General features: G+C 39.0%; 1 protein-coding gene across 4 annotated transcripts in view; it reads right to left on the reverse strand.

Annotated features, from left to right (window-relative positions):
* The window catches only part of LOC126183439 (calpain-A), a 642654-nt gene that overhangs the window by 91592 nt on the left and 530648 nt on the right, over positions 1-20414 (reverse strand). For all 4 annotated transcript variants that reach the window (XM_049925446.1, XM_049925430.1, XM_049925454.1 and 1 more), the window contains 3 exons: positions 15557-15626; positions 9158-9275; positions 7231-7365 (listed from right to left, as the gene is read on the reverse strand). In XM_049925446.1, coding sequence (XP_049781403.1) covers positions 7231-7365; positions 9158-9275; positions 15557-15626 — 323 coding nt within the window. The remainder of the gene's footprint in view (positions 1-7230; positions 7366-9157; positions 9276-15556; positions 15627-20414) is intronic.

Consider the following 20414-nt stretch of genomic DNA (forward strand, 5'->3'; position numbering starts at 1 on the left):
GAGCAAGAGGGTGGTGTTCGAGACAACAGTTTGAATCCAGGCAATGCTCAATTTTTAATCTATATTTTTGTCATCACTGGTCACATTATTTAATTTGTATGACATTTGAGAGGTAACATACTGGATGGAAGGGGGAACGAGCATTTTCATGAAACTTTAGTGAATCTCATATGTTATTTGACTATTTACTATTTGTAATTAAATTTTCAAGGACGAGGGACAGGCTTGGAAAGCTCAAGTTAAACCTCAATAAAAAATTATGTGAATGACATTCACAATCAGTAATATAGTACGTCACAATGAGCCAGACCACAAGAGCAATAGACAATTACTTGTCAGATGTGCTCTTGGCATCATATGTTTTAGTATGGTACTTGTCATACAGACATGGGAAACAAAGTGAAACTTCTTGCAAATACACATGTGGTTTTTTTCCATTATATTACCTCTCAAATGTCATAAATTAAATAATATAGCCAGTGATGAAAAAAAGAAAGATTAATAATTAAGTGTGAGAGGGAGTCAAACCAACCCCTAATAGACAATCAAACTTATGGAGCTCAAACACTAATCACATGGCCATCATGAGCTCTAATGTCCAGCACCTACACATAGATACATAAGCCACACAACAGACGCATAAAACTTCTCTTTTGATTTTCTCAGAATTGCTATAGTAGTGTACCTAACTACTTGCACATTATGTTGTTTTAATGGCCTACTAAAGGTGTACAAAGTTTGAAATAATATAATCCCAGCGCCATGGCCTCCCCTTGTGAGATAGTGAAGAGTATTTAGTTGTGACCAGCATATTTGATTAAGCTATTAAGATGGGGAAGAAACATCGATCGGTCATCAAAGACCGATCCCAAACACTGATAAGACACCACCACATTTGGTCCTAGAGGCAGAGTCCAGGTTGGTGATGGACAATACGATGGTGACAGATGTGCATAACACATTTTTATGGTAGAAATCTGGAAGTCCTGGTTGAGAGTCCATGTTGTGCCTTTCATATGGCACCCTGCAGTCAGTGTTCAGCAACACTCACAGTGGAGGAACAAAAGTAAATGCAAAAATCATCGCCAAAAGGGAGGGCAACACTGTAGACACCACTGCTCCAGTTAGATTATTGATAGCCACTAGAAAAAAGGGCACACTCAATACAGAGATCTGAGGGATACCATTCTCTTGTACAGTTGGAGTACTGTGAGAATCAACCTGAACCCAGAAAGTATGGTAAGACAAGAAGTTCCATACAGAAATCAGGATCCCAGAGCCCCCACTCATGTAGGGTACTGAGGATGTGTTGACCACATCAAAGAAGACAGTGATAATATGGTTGATGCAGGACAAAAGCTGACTGAATAGTAGACTCTAGGCAGAACAAATTATTAGCAGTTGGATGGTCTTGTTGAAAACTGCACTGGAATGAAGCCAATAGCGCCTGAGTCTCAATATGCCAACACAGCTCACCATACATCTGAGCAACTTGCAGAGAATATTAGCGAGGCAAATTGGGCAACAGCTGTCCATCTCAAGGGGGTGTATACCTTGTTTAATTACTGGGATGATCACGCTGTTTCACCACTGAGACCGGAACTCTCTATCACTCCATACATGGTTGGAAATAGAAAGGATGCAATGTTGGCAGTGCACTGATGAAGTGTTTCAGCATTTGGCTGTGGATGCAGTCTGGCCCAGGGGCCATGTCAGGGCAAAGTCTAGGGCACCAAGGAACTCCCACTCACTGAAAGGAGCATTGTAAAGTTCCAGGTGACATGTAGTAAATTTTAAAGGAAGTTGTTCTATCCACTTTTTAGGATATGAAATGCAGGATGGTAATTAACAGATACAGAGGCTCGAGCATAATGGAAAGCAAAATTTTCAGCAGCAGTATCTGGATCTAGATCAGTATAGACATCAGTGTTCACAGAGATACCAGGTACACCAATGGGATACTGGTGTCAAAAGAGTTGTAGAATCTTCACCGAAAACTGAAAGAGAGATACATGATCCAATGGTAACAACATACCATTCCCAACACTAATTTCTGTCGTTTTATGAGGTATGGGCATGAAGCCAATTAAAGGCAATGAGCTGCTCCATCAATGGACGTCACATAATGCATTGGAGAGCCCACCTGTAATCTCTAATGGCCATGGTGATTTTGGAGGTCCACCAAGGTATCTTCTGACAGCATGATCCTGAAGAAGAGGGGATCACTGAGTCAGTTCCTGATATAATGGCTCCAGTTGTACTGTGGACAACTGCAAAGTGAGATGACTGTTGTGCAAGCATCCCAATCAGCTTTGGGGAGAGCCCAACAGGGTGAGCACCCAGGCAAGTGAAACTGAGGGATGCTCCAAAACTGATCACAGTCACACATGTCATCATAGACTCTCCAATGGATGGATAGGAGAAGACCTGGGCTGCAAATTGAAAGGTCAATGGCCAAATAAGATCCCTATACCACAATGAAGAGTGTAAGAACAACAGTACTCAAAAAGTTGAGCTTTGCAAGTAAGTTTTCAACTACTTCACCCTCAGCCTGTTTTACTTCCACCCGACAACAAGTTGTATGCCTTGAAACCACCCAATGTTATGAAATTAGGGGAGAGGGTCGGGGGGTTGTTGGCCTCTAAATCACCCAATGTTATGAAATACCTTCACACAAACAGCCACAGCCTACAAAATTGTGTTGAGTGCAACATGTTTCCTGTAGACGGAGTCCAGAAACTACAGGCAGCCACCACTCAACACTTTTTCACAGCCAGTGTGATTCTTAAAATAGTCCAAATTGCCACAGAAGGTAGGGGTCCACATTGCTGGGGAAACAAGTTTCCTGGAGGTTGAAGTAAGAAACAACGGAAGTGCACAAAAGATGTCACACCTGAGCCAAATTGTGGAAAAAAACACTACAGTTCCATACTATCAGTATTCTGTGAGGACATGAAGGGACGAAGTAGGCAAGTCCAAGTCATATCTCAGAGCTGCCTGTTGCCAGTGGTGGTGTATATTCATCATCAAAACACATTTATTCTGAGTCAGGGTGCAGGTGTGTGTGTGTGTGTGGGGGGGGGGGGGGGGGTGTAGATGGATAGGTGGGAAAGGGGGGGGAGGGCACGTTCAGGGCCATAGGGGCCACCAGGAATGCTCCATCGGATACAGAGGCAGAATATGGGGCAGTAGAAAATCTCTCCTTTTTGGAGGGCTACTTCTTGTCCTTGTTCTTAGATCATTTCAACTTCTGTGAGGGCTTGTCAGTTCCAGATTCTCAGACAGAGGAGTAATATACAGTCATATGATCCTCGGACAGAGGAGTAATGTACAGTCTTATGTCCTGCAACCTTTGGCTCCTTCAGTGACTGGCTGGTATCCATTAGCCCATTAGCAGAGTCCTGGAAAGGGAGTGTGCTGAGGGATCCGTGCCTGGTAAAGGATGCCAGAGGAGGGCTTTGCTTCTCTGGCTGGGGGTTTGGGACTGACATCCATGGGGGTTAGGTAACTTATGCTCCGGAAGGACTGAACAGGGTCATGGGGAATCAGTAGAAGGTGTGTCCCGTTCCCCCCCCCCCCCCCCCCCCCCCCCCAAACAACCAGGGGAACATGTGCAGTCAGGCAGCCCCAAAGGCCAGATGTAGAAGACACACAGGATGGCAGTACAGTCACTGAACAATTTCTTTTCGCATTTGGAAGTGGTGCAGTCTAATAAATGGGGGGGGGGGGGGGGGGGGGTGGCGGCATGGTACTCCCCACAGCTGATATAGAGATGGAGGTGGAGGGAGGGGCCCAAGGAGCTTTTGTGTGCAACTGGTGGCCACAATCCCTAAAATGGTGCAGGCATTGGGTGGAGTAATATATAGCTTGACATCAACTTGACCTTCTCATGAAATGAGTCCTTCAAAGGCCAAGATGAGGGCTCCAATATCCACTACCCACTCTGTTGTCTTTCAGTCTCTGCTGGACAAAATTGACAAAATGCACACTTCGACTCTCCAAATTAGCATGCAACTCATCACCAGGCTGTAAAAGAAGAGCTCAGTGCAAAATAATGACCTGTAACAGATTCATCGCAGGCAAGCAGTGCCCATGACTGAGTGAGGGAGGCTATTTTAAGCAGAATGGGGCCACTTTTTGTTTTTGGAATTGCTGCAACTTCCTCAAACTTGTCCTCAAGATGTTCAACTAAAAACAAAGGCTTTGTAGTCAGAAGGGAATCCCCACCCATCCTAGAACAGAGCAAGTACTGGGAGTATTATTTCTCACCGCGTGTTCCTCCCATGCAAAAGCCATGAAATTGAACATCTGAGGGTCATAACTCTCTGCATTGTAATATGTCTCAACTTCAGAAAAGATTGCTGGGGCTATGCAAGTACCAGCAGAAGAAAGTTCAATTTGCTTCATGTGCAAATCTTCCACCACGGTACCACCCACTGTCTTCCCAAAGGTGCCACCCAGCCACAGCAACAATCAGCTGGCTAGTAAATCATTTATCAGGAGCCCCTGTGCCCAGTCACAGCGGGCACATACTCCTTGCCTTGCATGGGGAGTTTCCAGCTCAAGCATGAGGATGAAAGCAATAATGTATTATTTGGGGCCTCATAAGGATACAAATTACTTTTTATTTCATCTTTAAAATGAAAATGTGGCAAAGTTTCTCCCTTTATGTAATTATGGACTGCAATAGTCACGCTAGGGTGGAAAGACAATTATATACTCTAAGCTGATTTCACATACAATTTCTCTTAAATGAAATTGTGGTTTTCCATATAGTTAAACTGTAAATCTGCATTATCACCTCCCACATCTGTTATTTTAATAATAAATAAAATCAAAATATACTGTAAATATTGTGTTTTTATTTATCCAAATGCATTAAATTCTGCATTGTTTAAAAAAATTAAATTTATGAGGTCTTTTGGAAGAAGGTTAATGAGTAACAGAAATCATGAAAATACATATTCATTAAAACAATGGTTTTATATGTAACAAATAAAAAGGTGGTATGAAAACCCCTCCATAGCAATTATGTTCCTATCAACATCCACAGTACTTAAGGATTTGAAATGGAGGAGGAGGGAGAGATTAGTGTTTAACGTCCCATCGACATCAAGGTCATTAGAGATGGAGCATGAGCTCGGATGAGAGAAGGAAAATAGCTGTGCCCTTTTCAAAAACCCATCCCAGCATATGCATTAAACAATTTACGGAAATCACAGAAAATCTAAATCATGATGGCCAAATGTGGGACCGTCGTCCTCCCAAATGCGAGTCCAGTGAGTTTGAAATGTATAAATATATGATTGTTGGGGTACATATGACATGAAGTGTAGACCTCTGGAGTCGGGCTGCCACATTTACAGACTTACGTAAAATTTGTAACATTCTTATTTCATGATTTTGTAAAACGTTGTTTGCAAACATATTTTGTAAATTTTGGTGCTAAAAAAGTAAGTAGTCTTTTTATTCCAACATAAAAAGGAAAAATTACTATGTAATATTCTGCTATCAGTTTGTGAATGCCAACATTATTTTGACTGTAATCGTCAAATATTCTGTCTGTAATAATGGATGACGAAACCTATTATTATTGAAACAATAAAGAAGCATTGGCATATCAGCCATGTGGGGGGGGGGGGGGGGGGAGACATTTTATAACAGTTGTGTTTGAAACCTGTGCCAGTGTAAGCAATATTCTGTATATGTAATTGTAAAAGCTAAACTTAATGTAAACCTTATTATGTTAAATATCTCTTGGCATTGCCAATCATCAACTTTGCTGTGAAGAGCTCCGGAAGTGGCAGCAAATTTGGTGCAGCAGATACACTTGGATTCATTTACAGCCACTGCAGCATACGAGCGCCGCAAAAATGAATAGTAGTATTTTCTAGTAATTGTTAACACCCAGAAAAACAGTGCATTAACTTGAGACAAATCGAGATTGCACCTCCTTGGTCCAGTTTATTTCAGGTTAAAAATACTGTGTGACCATATGCATATAAACCATATAAAATATTATATTTTCAATTTGAAAAGAGCTAACAGTTTAAAAAAGGGGGCAGTGTAGCTGTGGGGCCAAAACAATGCCAGGCCTCACCGACCAACATCGATACCTCTCCTCGGTGCAGCACTCCGTGAAGAATGGGCTGCCACTCCCCAAGAAACCTTCCAGCACCTGACTGAATGTACACCTGCAAGAGTCGAAGCTGTCATCAAGGCTATGGGTGGGCCAACACAATATTGAATTCCAACATTACCGATGGTGTGTGCCACGAACTTTTAAGTGATTTTTTGCCAGATGTCCAGATACTTTTGAGCACAGTGTATGTACTGTATGGATAAACAACCTCTGCTGAAACCCCTCTGCTGAAACCAGCAGAAAATTTGTCAGTCACAGAACTAATACCCTCCTATCTAAGTTTTTCACATTGTTTACAGTCAACTCCTCCTCAGCCAACATAAGGAAGGCCAATTTTGTCACTCTAGAAAGAACTTTTAGTGATTCACAATTGTCAGCTATTACAGACAATAATACAATCACTTCATTATATCTTCATTCAGACAGCAAACTAAATCAAGAAACTAGAAGCAAAGCAGTCTTCAGTTTCTAGTAAATGGAAATTACAATCATTTATAGATTGAGTGGAAGATGCTCATAAACAGTGCAAATGAAATTGCAACTGTATAAAGATCATGTAGGTTCTGATCAAGAATGACTTTCATAAATTGTGATAGTCTGCAAGTACAGACTTTAACTCATGAATATTGGCACAAAGATGTGTCAAGTATACAAGAATGAAAGTATTAAACACATGACAGGGATTAAAAACTTAAAAAACTAAGGAATCCTTTTTCATAAGTAAATACATGTAGTTTCTTCTGACTCTCTCTTTCTATTCTATTATTAAGTTTACATATGTGAGCTGCACGAGTTATTTGTATGTGAAATGCAGCTGCTACCAAATATTTGTAACAATGATCTTGATATATTGTTCATCCAGAACCAACTCAGCACTGTATGTATATATGGAACATGTTTACAATAAACAAACAAAATAAAACTTAAATGAATTACTGTACAACAAAATACCAACCTACAAGTTCTCACTGAACTGCTTTCAGAAGGCAGGCTGCCTGAAGTTTATTAGAATTTTAAATTTTCTGGTTGAACTAAATGAAAATTAGAGCAATGTTTGAGAATGGACATACTCCATTTTATTCACTTACTTTGCATACGCTTTTTCAAGCAAAGCACTCCAGAATTCATTACGTTCCGAGGAATGCAGAAACACAAGCTGCCCATAACAAGTAGGAAGTCTGTCGTCTATAACAACATCTACCCAACGTCCATATTGCCAAAATCTGAAAAAGTGTAAAAGGTATCTCATTTTTATTTCTTAGCATCTCTGAGGAAATCAGTCATTGCCACAAATACTCTTATTGCTTAATGCTAAAACATTTATTCAGATGCATGAAAAAATTGTTTTTGCTGGATTACACAGGGCACTTTAAAGAGAATACCATTTACTTAGAGAAACTGCTGATCTTTATAGCAGATAGAGGTCAATTATTGCACTGCTCATCGCAAGTCCAAAATGGTTACATTAATAAGACAACAATAAAACTTAAATTATATGCAATGTTAGTGGGATATTTTACTCTGTTTAAAATAACTTAATGGTCGACATTTCAATGAGTGGTAGAGGCCACACAATCTTAGTTATTTCTAGAGTCCCATGTGCTGATTGTTTTTCCACCCCCGCCTCTTTTTTAACCTGCTAAGCCGTGTAAGGCATGGCTCACTGTTTTATCAGTTGATTTGTTGACAATGTTATTTTATTCCAGCTATAATGTTGTTTGTCCTGTTAAACTCAATAACGATGACACATTTCATCAATTGTTGGTTTCAAGACAAAGTTATGTGGTATGGGGATGATGTGTAGCAAGCAAGTAACTGTTAACTGTAGTTTGGCTTTGACAAAGTAGTTAAGATTTGAGATCAAACAAGAGAGCAGCTGCTACTGAAATGTTTATGGAGGCATTAAATTTCAGTAACAAATTTGAGGCCTTATGAATGCTCCTGATGTATAAAATCAATGAAATAAGTTATGTGGAATGAGATTTCCAGAGAAACATTATCGCATGCCCCATGAAATCACAACAACACTGTAAGGAAACTATTGATCTATCATCTATTTGCAAATTTGTGCATATAAATCAATATCTGTAATTGGTTACAGAAGAACAAAAAGTGAATTTAATGAGATACTAGTTAATAAGTAATGAAAGAACAGTTAGGACGAAACTTATTTCGCAAATTATTCTGATTTTATGCTAATAATTTCAAGAAAAGCATTTATAATGTAATTCTACTGTGATGATTATGAGCATTTCAGGAGAATGGGAATGTAATACAGAGCTTGACAATTTATTTACAATTTGCAAACATGTTTACATGAAACTATGGTTACTAAGTGGGCAGATACACAAAAACTTGGAAAACCCAGTAAATGGGATGAAAATTTTGCTTAATGAAAAACTAAAGAAAAAGGAATGTAAAAAAAGGGGGTAACAAAAATAAAATTGCCCTGAACTAAACATCAAAATCAAGCACAGGAAGGGAGAGAAAATTTAAGAATTTTGCTAACTAAAAAGAAAAATTACATAAGTAAAGGATTGCAAGGGGGCAAACAAGCTTTCAACAGAAATACTTGACAGTATCAAACAAAGCCATGACACTGAAAAAAGAAAGCAAAAGTCAATATTTTAAACTAAAATGTAGAGAGTGAGATAATAGGGCACGTAGATATGGGAGTATTTTAACTTTAGTGTTGCAGAAAGATGAAAAGAATGACATGGACATGTAGCATGAAGTAGTGTTGTGATCACCAATTGAGGAAAAATACGTTTGGTAAATGCTTGCCAAGCGAAGTGGCTGTCTGGTTGAACACAAGATTGTCTTGGAATGATTACTTTGAGAATGGAAGGAGCTGTACATAAAAGTATATTCAGATATGATAAAAATTGGCTGACTTACGTACAATGAGACCGGTATAGCAAAAATGTACCTCCTGCTGGCCATCCAATATATGTTAATCATATGAGAAATTTATCATGACATATAACCAGTTTGATGAATTTATAACTATCTTACCGAAAATGGAAGATACCAGCATATTTATCTCCAAAATCTTGGTCTTGAGGAACAATCTGAGCAAACAAATTATGGTTAAGTGTAAGGTTGGCAACAGCAGCTAACAACCAGCAGTCACCTACAAATAATATTGAACAAATTAGAGTAGAAAACAAGTAACTGATTATTATACATCATTGTTAACTCATTCATTCATGTTCAATAGATTCCCTCAAGAACGCAAATCTGCTTCCTCAGCTGCATTATGTAACTTCTGTTTATCTTTTATTGGCACCTTAATATTTACTTGATAAGGTTTGTGTTTTTTGAAAGATAACAATCATCTACATTTCCAAAATAAATAACACAGAACTACTTTTCATTGAGTTTTGAAATGAACAGTTACATGTCACGTAGTCAAAAGGAATTTTCGGTTACTGAATCTAGATTTTCAGACGGTCTGTAAAAGTGATGGCTAATGAGAACTTTTTTTCAGTTTGTCTTCCCAGTTTCTTTCTTTATGTTGGACGTAAGCTTCCCGACTATCTTTGCAGGAGATGTCTAATTCCACTCTGAATGCTACAAATGGAGACAAAGTTTACATGAAAATTATTTTTATGACCTGGCGACTTCACAAATTACAGTTTCACTAATACTGAATTTTTATTGGTACCAACAAAAACCATTAAGGAATAAAGGCATTCTGAAGTGAGTATAAGAATTCCAAGATGCTTTAAGACACCTCTGCAAGATGTACGATTATCTCCTTCACACAATATTCTTACTGTTTGCTTCTACTTGATAAATACATCATTTACTTCAGGTGCACTTCCCTAGAACACAATTCCTGAAGACAACATGGAGCAAAAACAGGCATTATCAGCTGACACACTTTTCTTTAAATCACATAGTGACATGCTTCTAAGAGCAAAAGAAAGTGATTAGCCATAGGTAACCTATCACCAAGGCAGCCCTGCAGAAACAAATTCAAAGAATTATGAATACCAACAGTGCCTGCTCAGTACATATAAGAAGCTATTATGTTCTTAAAAATAAACTGCACAGATTTGATGAACAAAAGTATGTACAATTACAGCATGATTTACAGAGAAAACCACCACATGTATACAAAAAGACATAACTGGCAAAGGATCTAAAATATTTTATAACACACTTCCAAGTAGTATAAAGAACTTAAAAACACTGTCAAACAAAAATTAAGGTGCAATTTGGTGTCAGCCTGTTTCAGTGTAAACAAGTTTTTTATGCAAGTATACAAATTCTTTAGTACGAGATTCTTCTATAAATTCTGAGTAAATAATGTGAAGACATTGTGCTGGCCACAGTATATATGCTCAATTGTACATATTTTTCTTAAGACCATCTGATACTACTCTGTAAATGTGTGTATAAGCTTATTTATAACGGGGTAAACTCTTAATCCTTTTTACACATGCCTGAGTAATTTGAATCTGCTTTTATGTAAATACCAAATACTTTGTAACACATCCAAATGTAACCTGACATACCCAGTATCACTACCAAAGTGATCAAAAGATAACAAATTAATTAATTAATTAATTAATTAATTAATTAATTAAAGGCATGCTGAACTTAACTTCTTTATTAACTTATCAGTGTATTTGCTCAATTTTAACTTGTTACCTAGTAGATCACCATGGCATTTTGCAACCAGTGCTTCATTCAATGTCTTACTACTAATGTCAATTTCAAGTGACAGCTTTTTTCCTTATTTTTAAATTGCCTAATATAAATTTGTGAGGCGTGTCTGATCAGGTTAAGTTTAGATCCTATATCAGCAAGGTTGTGCCTTCAGCTAACAATGCTCTTTTTGAGCAGATAGATCTTCTAAGTCATCTGACAATCATTCATGCAGGTTTAGAGTGAGAACAGAGCCAATAGTAATCCTTATGGAACATAATATATTATCTTCAGCATTATGATGTTAGTTTCTTTCCTTTAACACAGTCTGTCAATGTGACTTTTTTCTCGTTGTTGTTGTTGTTGTTGTTGTTGTTGTTGTGTTCTTGAGTCCAGTGACTGGTTTAATGCAGCTCTCCATGCTACTTTATCCTGTGCAAGGTTCTTCATCTCCCAGTACCTATTGCAACCTACATCCTGCTGAATCTGCTTAGTGTATTCATCTCTTGGTCTTAGTGTATTCATCTCTTTGTCTCCCTCTACGATTTTTACCCTCCACACTGCCCTCCAATACTAAATTAGTGATCCCTTGATGCCTCAGAATTTGCCCTACCAACCGATCCCTTCTTCTAGTCAAGTTGTGCCATAAATTTCTCTTCTCTCCAAATCTATTCAATACCTCCCCATTAGTTATGTGATCTACCCATCTAGTCTTCAGCAATCTTCTGTAGCACCACATTTCGAAAGCTTCTATTCTCTTCTTGTCTAAACTATTTATTGTCCACGTTTCACTTCCATACATGGCTACATTCCATACAAATACTTTCAGAAACGATTTCCTGACACTTAAATCTATACTCTATGTTAAATTTCTCTTCTTCAGAAATGCTTTCCTTGCCATTGCTAGTCTACATTTCATAACCTCTCTACTTCAACCATCATCAGTTATTTTGCTCCCCAAATAGCAAAACTCATTCACTACTTTAAGCATCTCATTTCCTAATCTAATTCCCGCAGCATAACCCGATTTAATTCGGCTACATTCCATGATCCTTGATTTGCTTTTGTTGATGTTCATCTCATATCCTCCTTTCAATATACTGTCCATTCTGTTCAGCTGCTCTTCCAGGTCCTTTGCTGTCTCTGACAGAATTACAATGTCATCAGCGAACCACAAAGTATTTGTTTCTTCTCCATGGATTTCTCTAATGTATGAGAAATTCCATCCATGCAAGAGGAATGTCATTCATGCCGTAACATCTTTGTTCATCCTATAGTACTCTGTGCCAAGGCTCAGACAAGGTAATGTAATGTACCAAAAGGATAATCTTTCTTGTTTATCACTGTCAGGACTTCATCTACAGAGTCTTTTAGGACTTTCTCCCTGAATAGTCTTCTACAAAAGCCAGGCAAAGACATTTAACAAACTGTTCTTATGTAACTGATTCATAATTCTACCATGTTAGGTTTATAATATAAAGAGCAATTATCTTCAGTATTATAAATGAGTGGAAGAACACCCTGTATCAGTCTCTTGGGAAACCTACCCCTACTCTTTGACTGATTACATAGATTGCTTAAGGGTAGTGCTCTTAAATCAGTACAAAGTTTTAATACTCTGCTGGAAACATCAAGACCGTATTTAGAATTCTTACTTTTTGGTGATCTGGTGAATTTTTGTAATCTTCTTACAGTTTGTCTGTTGATAGTGCATGTAGCATCTACACAAATAAATGTAATGCATCTATATTTGTTTGTTTCTTAATGATTGCAATGTTTGCTGTCACCATGAGGAAGTAATCATTGAATTTTTGGCCAACGATTTGAATGTGTCAATTTCTTGCTGTGTTTTCTGTTTCATTTGTACTGCCTTTTTGTGCTTCTCATATAATAACGTTCCACATTGTTTCTGTCCTGTTCTTGGATCATTTTATTTTTTATCATAGTATACAGATCTTCCTTTTTGTCTTAGCACACTTGATAAATGTACAAAACTTGTGGTAGTGGAGTTTCAAGTACTGATTAAATTATGAAGTTTTCTTCGAATTAAGTAGAGTTCTCCCTTCCTAGAACAATATTATTCAGTCCCAGGTGTTATGAATTTCCTGTCTGAGTTTCTGTTTCAAAACACTGTAGAAAGAAAACAAGTGTTGTGAATGACATCAAGTTTGAACAGCATTTTATTGACACAAAGTGAATCATAAGGAGGGTACAGAAATGTGACCAGTAGGTGGCACTGTGTCAGAATGTGCACATCAACATATGCATGACACACAGCTGCTCCTCAGTTTGCATGTGAGAAACCCAACACCACTACCTCCACGGAGGACCATATGCTGCTGGTAAAGCTCTTTTACAAGAATCATAACTGTGCATCAGTAGCCCTGTAGAATTTTAAGTCACTCAAGGGTATGAAGAAAGGCATTGGTCCAATGTCTGCTAAGGGCCTGGAGGTAATGATTACAAAATTTGAAAACACATGTTCTTTTCAAGTGGAATGTGGCAGAGGGAGGAAAGCAGTTGATCTGATGTCTGTCAAAGATGTGGTCACAGCACTGCAGTAGGGGTCAAGCAGTAGTGAGCGAACATACAGTGCAAGGTGCATAAAATGCTACGAAACAGCTTTCATTGTTATCCATACAAAATCACCTATGTTCAGGAGTTGGTTCCTGCTAACATGCCAGCAAGACAAACATTCACTCTGGAATTTCTTGCTCACATTAAAGTGGACAGTAAATGGCCACAGAACATTCTGTGGACATATGAAGCCCATTTCCATCACCAAGCAGTCTCTTGGGAAACCTACCCCTAGTCTTTGATTGATTACATAGATTGCTTAAGGGTCAATAAGCAGAGTTGTAAGATATGGGCAATGTTAAATCTGTATACCAGGTGATCAAAAAGTCAGTATAAATTTGAAAACAATAAATCACAGAATAATGTGGATAGAGAGGTACAAATTGGCACACATGCTTGGAATGACATGGGGTTTTATTAGAACCAAAAAAATACAACAGTTCAAAAAATGTCCGACAGATGGCGCTTCATCTGATCAGAATAGTAATAATTAGCATAACAAAGTAAGACAAAGCAAAGATTATGTTCTTTACAGGAAATGCTCAATATGTCCATCATTCCTCAACAATAGCTGTAGTCGAGGAATAATGTTGTGAACAGCACTGTAAAGCATGTCCGGGATTATGGTGAGGCATTGGCGTCGGATGTTTTCTTTCAACATCCCTAGAGATGTCTGTCGATCACGATACACTTGTGACTTCAGGTAACCCCAAAGCCAATAATCACACGGACTGAGATATGGGGACCTGGGAGGCCAAGCATGACGAAAGTGGCAGCTGAGCACACGATCATCACCAAACGACGCGTGCAAGAGACCTTTCACGCGTCTAGCAATATGGGGTGGAGCGCCATTCTGCATAAACATCGTGCGTTCCAGCAGGTGCTTATCAGCCAGGCTGGGCGTGATGCGATTCTGTAACATGTCAGTGTACCTCTCACCCGTCAAAGTAGCAGTTTTGCTGTCCAGCACCATCTGTCAGACATTTTGTGACCTTTGTTTTTTTTGTTTTGTTTTTTTGTTTTTTTTTTCCCCTAATAAAACCTCATGTCATTCCAAGCATGCGTGTCAATTTTTACCTCTCTATCTACATTATGCCATGGTTTACTACGTTTTCAAATTTATACTGACTTTTTGATCACCCGGTACATATCAACCAGTACCAATTCATTCTGCAAAGGTGATTGTATTGCGCATGAATGTGACAACCTCCCTCCCCCTCCACCTTCCGAGACACTTTTATGTCTTGTGGAATATGCTGTTTCCCCAATTTCAACTTGTGGCAGAAAACAATGGACAGCATACTGAACATGTTTTGCACCAGTCTTACAACAATTAGAAACAAATGTAATTTTGATTTTTGTGTGGTTTTTGCCGAGGACAATTAAGAATAGATTTTTGGCATCCAATGTTGGATGACCTTGCCATAGTGGATGGGCTTACCTAATTAACAGTGCCACAACTGTTGACTGCTAAACTTGTGCAGTCACATACACCGAACAGTAGGGATGGTGTAATGTGCAACTCAAACCATTGTCGTCATATTGTAATTCATCTATCATTTGTGGCCAACCCCATTTACGTTAAATATGTTTACAGTGTAATCTATGATAAGATCTTCGTTTTTTTTTTTTTATTTTGTCCATGATATCTTCCCTTGCGTCAATAATATTCTATTCAAACTTCACATCATTCTGAGCAGTGGTTCTCTTTCTATGGAGTTTTAAAACTGGCACTTGAATAATGGACAGCCTGTATTTGTTTCAGAGGAAAACAAGATTAAATGCTGCAGAAATTTGTTTAAGAACGGGTAACGACACACACTGTCCTATCATCTCTGTTTCATCATCGAATTCCTACTTTAACACCTCACCCTTCATCCTCGTTTCCCCCCTTTCTCAAAACAGTTGGGTCCCTCTCATCCTACCATCTGAACGAATGAATGAATGAATGAACCCACCTTTGTAAGGTGCCTCTTCTCCCTAGGCAAGGGTCCAATTATTACAAAAGTTGGAATAGGTTTTTTGCTCTGTTATGTGTTTCTGTTGGCAGTACTCTGTATTATGTGCTCCTGGAGGTAACCATGTACCAGCCATTCTGTTTCCTTGGGATATTATTCTAATGTTAAATTATGATATCTATATTAAAAAAAATTAATGTGAAAAACGTAATCTGAAATTTACCAAGTTCTCCTTGTTGAACGTCAAATCTTGATGCACCCTCGACAAAGAGCTGGGGATCGGAAGCAATTTCCTGTTGAGAAACAAGAGGCAAATTAATGCAGCACCACATGAAGAAAAAATCCATGTCAACCTTGCATGGATTTATTCGAACAGTTGGGAATCTTCATTATGACACACCAGTACTTATCTCATTGATGTCTTTCACTATATATATGGACAGAATGTATGACACCCATTATACACACAATAATCAAGACTTACATAGAGGAGAAAAACTCAGCAAGATGCACAAAGGAGGACATAACTGAAGCATCAAGAGAGACAATCCCTACAATATCATGTCAAACATTTTAGTGGTGACCTATCCAAATTTTTACAAAAAATATGCAAAATATGATCTTTTACTGCACACAATTTTTTGACATCAAGAAACATTACATCCTCATTTATGGTGTACTAGAAATGATCTGTATATTGTAATTTAAAATCTGTGAGTAATATTAAAAATAAATTCCTTCCATTTCTGTCTACGAGTACAGAATTTTTAGGTCCTTAAGCCACTGATTCTGCTCAGCAAGAACCATCTTCATATCTGTTTTAAAACATGTTCTATTAAAATGAAGCCATATTGCCACCATAAAACTATACACAGAAAGTCAGAATAGCACTGAATGTATCTTTTGATGATATCACTATGGCTTCATTATATTAGGGCACATTTTAAAACAGACCTCCAGATACTTATCTCTGACCAAAACCAGTAGTCTATTTCTGTTTGGTCTATCTCTGACCAAACAATTTTGTAATCAGAGAAATAAAAAAATTTAATCTACACTTTGTGTATCACATTCTATTCCCATCTATGTCGCAGCTTGTGTAATGTTAACAATATACACAATCACTTGTACATATTATGATAAACCACTAAAAACTAAACTCCATCTGAACACGTCTCTGAAGACCCTATGGTACCAATCGAATGCTGTGTCATCCTCAGCTGACAGGCATCATTAGATGCAGATATGGAGGAGCATGTGGTCAGCACACCGCTCTCCTGGCTGTTGTCAGACCACAGCTCCTACTTCTCAATCAATTAGCTCCTCAACTGGGCCCACAAGGGCTGAGTGCACCCTGCTTGCCAACAGTGCTCTGAAGCCCTGGACGGTCACTCATCCAAGTGCTAGCCAATCCCGACAGCACTAAACTTCAGTGATAAGACGGGTACTGATGCTACCACTGTTGCAAAGCCATTGACAATGAACTGCTTACTATCACTGTAATATCCTGTAGGTGAAAGATGATGCTACCACTGTGGCAAAGCCATTGACAATGAACCACTTACTATCACTGTAATATCCTGTAGGTGAAAGAAATATCCCAGCATTTGTATTATAATTTGAGAATTCAGCATACTGTTCAGTGAAACTTCATAATTATTAGCATCAACAGAATATGAAATAAATAAAATAAAAAGGTCCTGACTACTACTTAAATCAGAATGAGATTTACATCCTGTGGGAGTGATAGAAAGAAAGGCAGTTGGAATGTAGATAACAAAAGCACCAAGTTTACCAAGGGTGAATGTTTCAAATGGCTTTCGAGATCATCCAGATTGATTGTACTTGTCACATTTGTTTCATGTCCTGGCGTAGGTCATCAGCCACTCATTATGCTATCTGCTGCACTGCACTGATGAGAATTAGATGAAAATACATATCAGTACACATTGTAAAACTTAATGGGTAATTTTCCTTGTTTACAATGTTCTGATTGTTGTTTATCAGTAAGTACCATTCCTGCCATGATTTATACACTAATCAATCTAATATAATATCAATTTTCTCCATTCAAAAGTATTAAAGATGTAGCACACTGCTGAAGTGTTCCAGTTTGGGTTGGGCTCAATGGTGGTTTGTTATACTTCACCTCATTCACCGAACACCTAAATAAGTTGTCCCTGAACACTCGTTTTATATACAATGAATGTTGTTTGCTGAATATTAGGTTGCTGTTAAGTACTATTAGTCAGGGTCCAGTTAGTCTGTGCCCTTAATCCACGTGGCTTCTTCCTCCAACTTGGGTCAGACTTTGCCTCCCTAGAGGCCACAAATAAAGATGCTGAAAATTAACTTCTCATTCTCATTCATTCCACCACATAATTAAGAAGTGAGACTCAACTCACCTTCTTATATTTTCATCAAAATTTTAACTCAGTGCTTGATAAATGAGGACATCTACCAACTCGTATACTGCCTGTCTGTACTGCATACTTAACAGATTGATATTCAACGTCATAATTAACAATTACAATAAATTTATTATCTTTAACATGTTGCGGTCTCAGACTTCATTGAGCTCTTTCTTCTGCACCACCCACTCCATGGAACTCTCTTCTCCGTTTCAGCAGGTAGGGTCATGTGACTGCTACCCACTTCTGTATGGTCACTGGATCGTTAGTTCCCAACAGTGGGGTGCTCACCCCATAACTACTCTGTCATGAACATCTTTTCCCTGACATATGTCTTTGGGGATGTGATACCTATCATTCAAAGATGGGATGTATCACTACCCTGCTTAGTTACAACTTACGTACATCCTACATCTTCATGTACTTATGTTCCAGAAAAGTTTCATTATTATTTTACTTCCACCCACAGTTCATAACACTTTAACATATGGTAAATATTAACAAAGAGATAGAGGGGCTGGCCAGTTCTTACCTCAGCTCAGTACAGCCGATAGATACGGAATAGAAAATTTATGTAGCCTAGCTTTCAGAACTTTGTTCCTTCGTCAGGGAAGGGAGAGGGGAAAAAAGGAAAAGTGGATTCAGTTACTCAAAACCCAGGTTATGAAGCAACAGGGGAAAGGTAAACAGGGAGGGGTGGCAAAGGGAAACCAAAGATATTCTACTGTAAGTACTGTGCCAGCTTCAAACCAAAGAGGATGCATACAGAAGTAAAGAGGTATATAGTATAAAGATAAACACAACTATGTAGGATGAAAATATGCGTGGATGGCTAAAGAGGAAAGGGAAAGGGGAGAAGACTGAAGAGCAAATGGGAGTGAGGTTTGTTAACATAGGTTCCATCCAGGGGGATGGCGGGATGAAAGGATGTGTTGAGTGCAAGTTCCCATCTCTGCAGTTCCGAGGGACTGGTGTTGGGTGGGAGAAGCCAAATGGCACGTATGGTGTAGCTGGTTCCTAGGTCCCTAGAATTATGCTGGAGGGCATGCTCTGCTACTGATTATTGGACATCTCCTAGGCAGACAGTTCATCTGTGCCCGTTCATCTGCTCAGCCAGTTTAGTTGTAGTTGTACCAATGTAAAAGGCTGTGTAGTGCAGGCATGTCAGCTGATAAATGACGTGTGTTGTTTCAGATGTGGCCCTGCATAGAATTGTGTATGTTTTACCAGTAGCAGGGCTGGAGTAGGTGGTTGTGGGGGGACGCATGGGGGCAGGTTTTGCAGGGGGTCGGTTACAGGGGTAGGAACCGTTGGGTAGAGAAGGCGGTCTGGGAATAGTGTACAGTTTGACAAGGATGTTCCGGAGGTTAGAGGGGGCGACAAAAGGTAACTCAGGTGGTGTGGGGAGAATATTTTCAAGGGATGATCTCATTTCAGGGCTTGACTTGAGAAAGTCATATCCCTGGTGGAGTAATTTGTTGATGTATTCGAGGCCAGGATAATATTGGGTGACAAGGGGGTTGCTTCTGTGTGGTCTGGGGGTAGGAACATTATTGTTGGACGTTGGATGTATTGCTCGGGAGATCTGTTTGTGGACAAGGTCTGCTGGATAGTTGCGGGAGAGGAAAGCACTGGTCAGGTTATTGGTAGGCTGTAGAGACGGGTGCGTTTGATGTGGAATGGATGGCAGCTATCAAAGTGAAGGTACTGTTTGTTTGTGGGTTTGATGTGGACAGAGGTGTGGTTGTGAGCTTCAACAAGATGAAGGTCAACATCCAGGAATGTTGCTTGGGTTCTGGAGAAGGACCAGGTGAAATTCAGATTCGAAGAAGAGCTGAGGTTATGGAGGACATTAAGGAGTGTTTCTTCACCATGAAAGGTCGGTCCCTCACAAGGCCTCACAACGCCTTCCATGGACCTACTCACTCCACCTGAGCCACGTACCCCTACTTTCTACCTATTACCCAATTCAAATAGCCGAGAGGAATGCAGGGAAAATCAAACACACGAAAATTTGATTTAAAGTAAACTTTATTAGATACATATGTTCATTCATCTTTATTTCAATAGTGTGGAAGATAATGCATCATATATTTACACAGTACATACAGTATAAAGTATGTGAAAACATACCAATGAGAATGTTATAAGTATTTTAAAAATTAGTCACAGATTTTCTTTTGAGGGTGCGACTACCACCTAGAATTGTCCAGCGAATTTTCGATATGATGAGAGCTGAGGAGACATCACTCGCTACCGTTCTGAGAACGGAGGAGCGTAGGAGATGGACAGACGACCTTGCCGCGCTCAATGTGACTGGAGCTGGCGATTGTAGTGCATTATCTTCCTTGTCCTTATCTCGACAGACCAACAGTCCAGTTCCGGTTAGATCATGGATACCAACGTCATCGTCCACCTGAGTGAAATCCTGAAGGATTAACTCACCACAACTGGGTATAAGTCCCCACCCTGAGTCTGGCGGTATTGAATTCGGTAATTCTTGCAACTGACGGTTGTCCCCATTAACCCTTTGCATTTCAAACCCGCACTTTCTGAAGCAGTTATATAGTGTGGTAGGGCTTATTAATTATGCCTACAGCAGTCAAAACTATTACATTCGCTTTCTCACCTTTTTCACTGCTATCCTGCACAGATGAAATAATTGTTCTA

Source organism: Schistocerca cancellata, chromosome 1 (genome assembly GCF_023864275.1).
Source record: "Schistocerca cancellata isolate TAMUIC-IGC-003103 chromosome 1, iqSchCanc2.1, whole genome shotgun sequence".
NCBI lineage: Eukaryota > Metazoa > Arthropoda > Insecta > Orthoptera > Acrididae > Schistocerca > Schistocerca cancellata.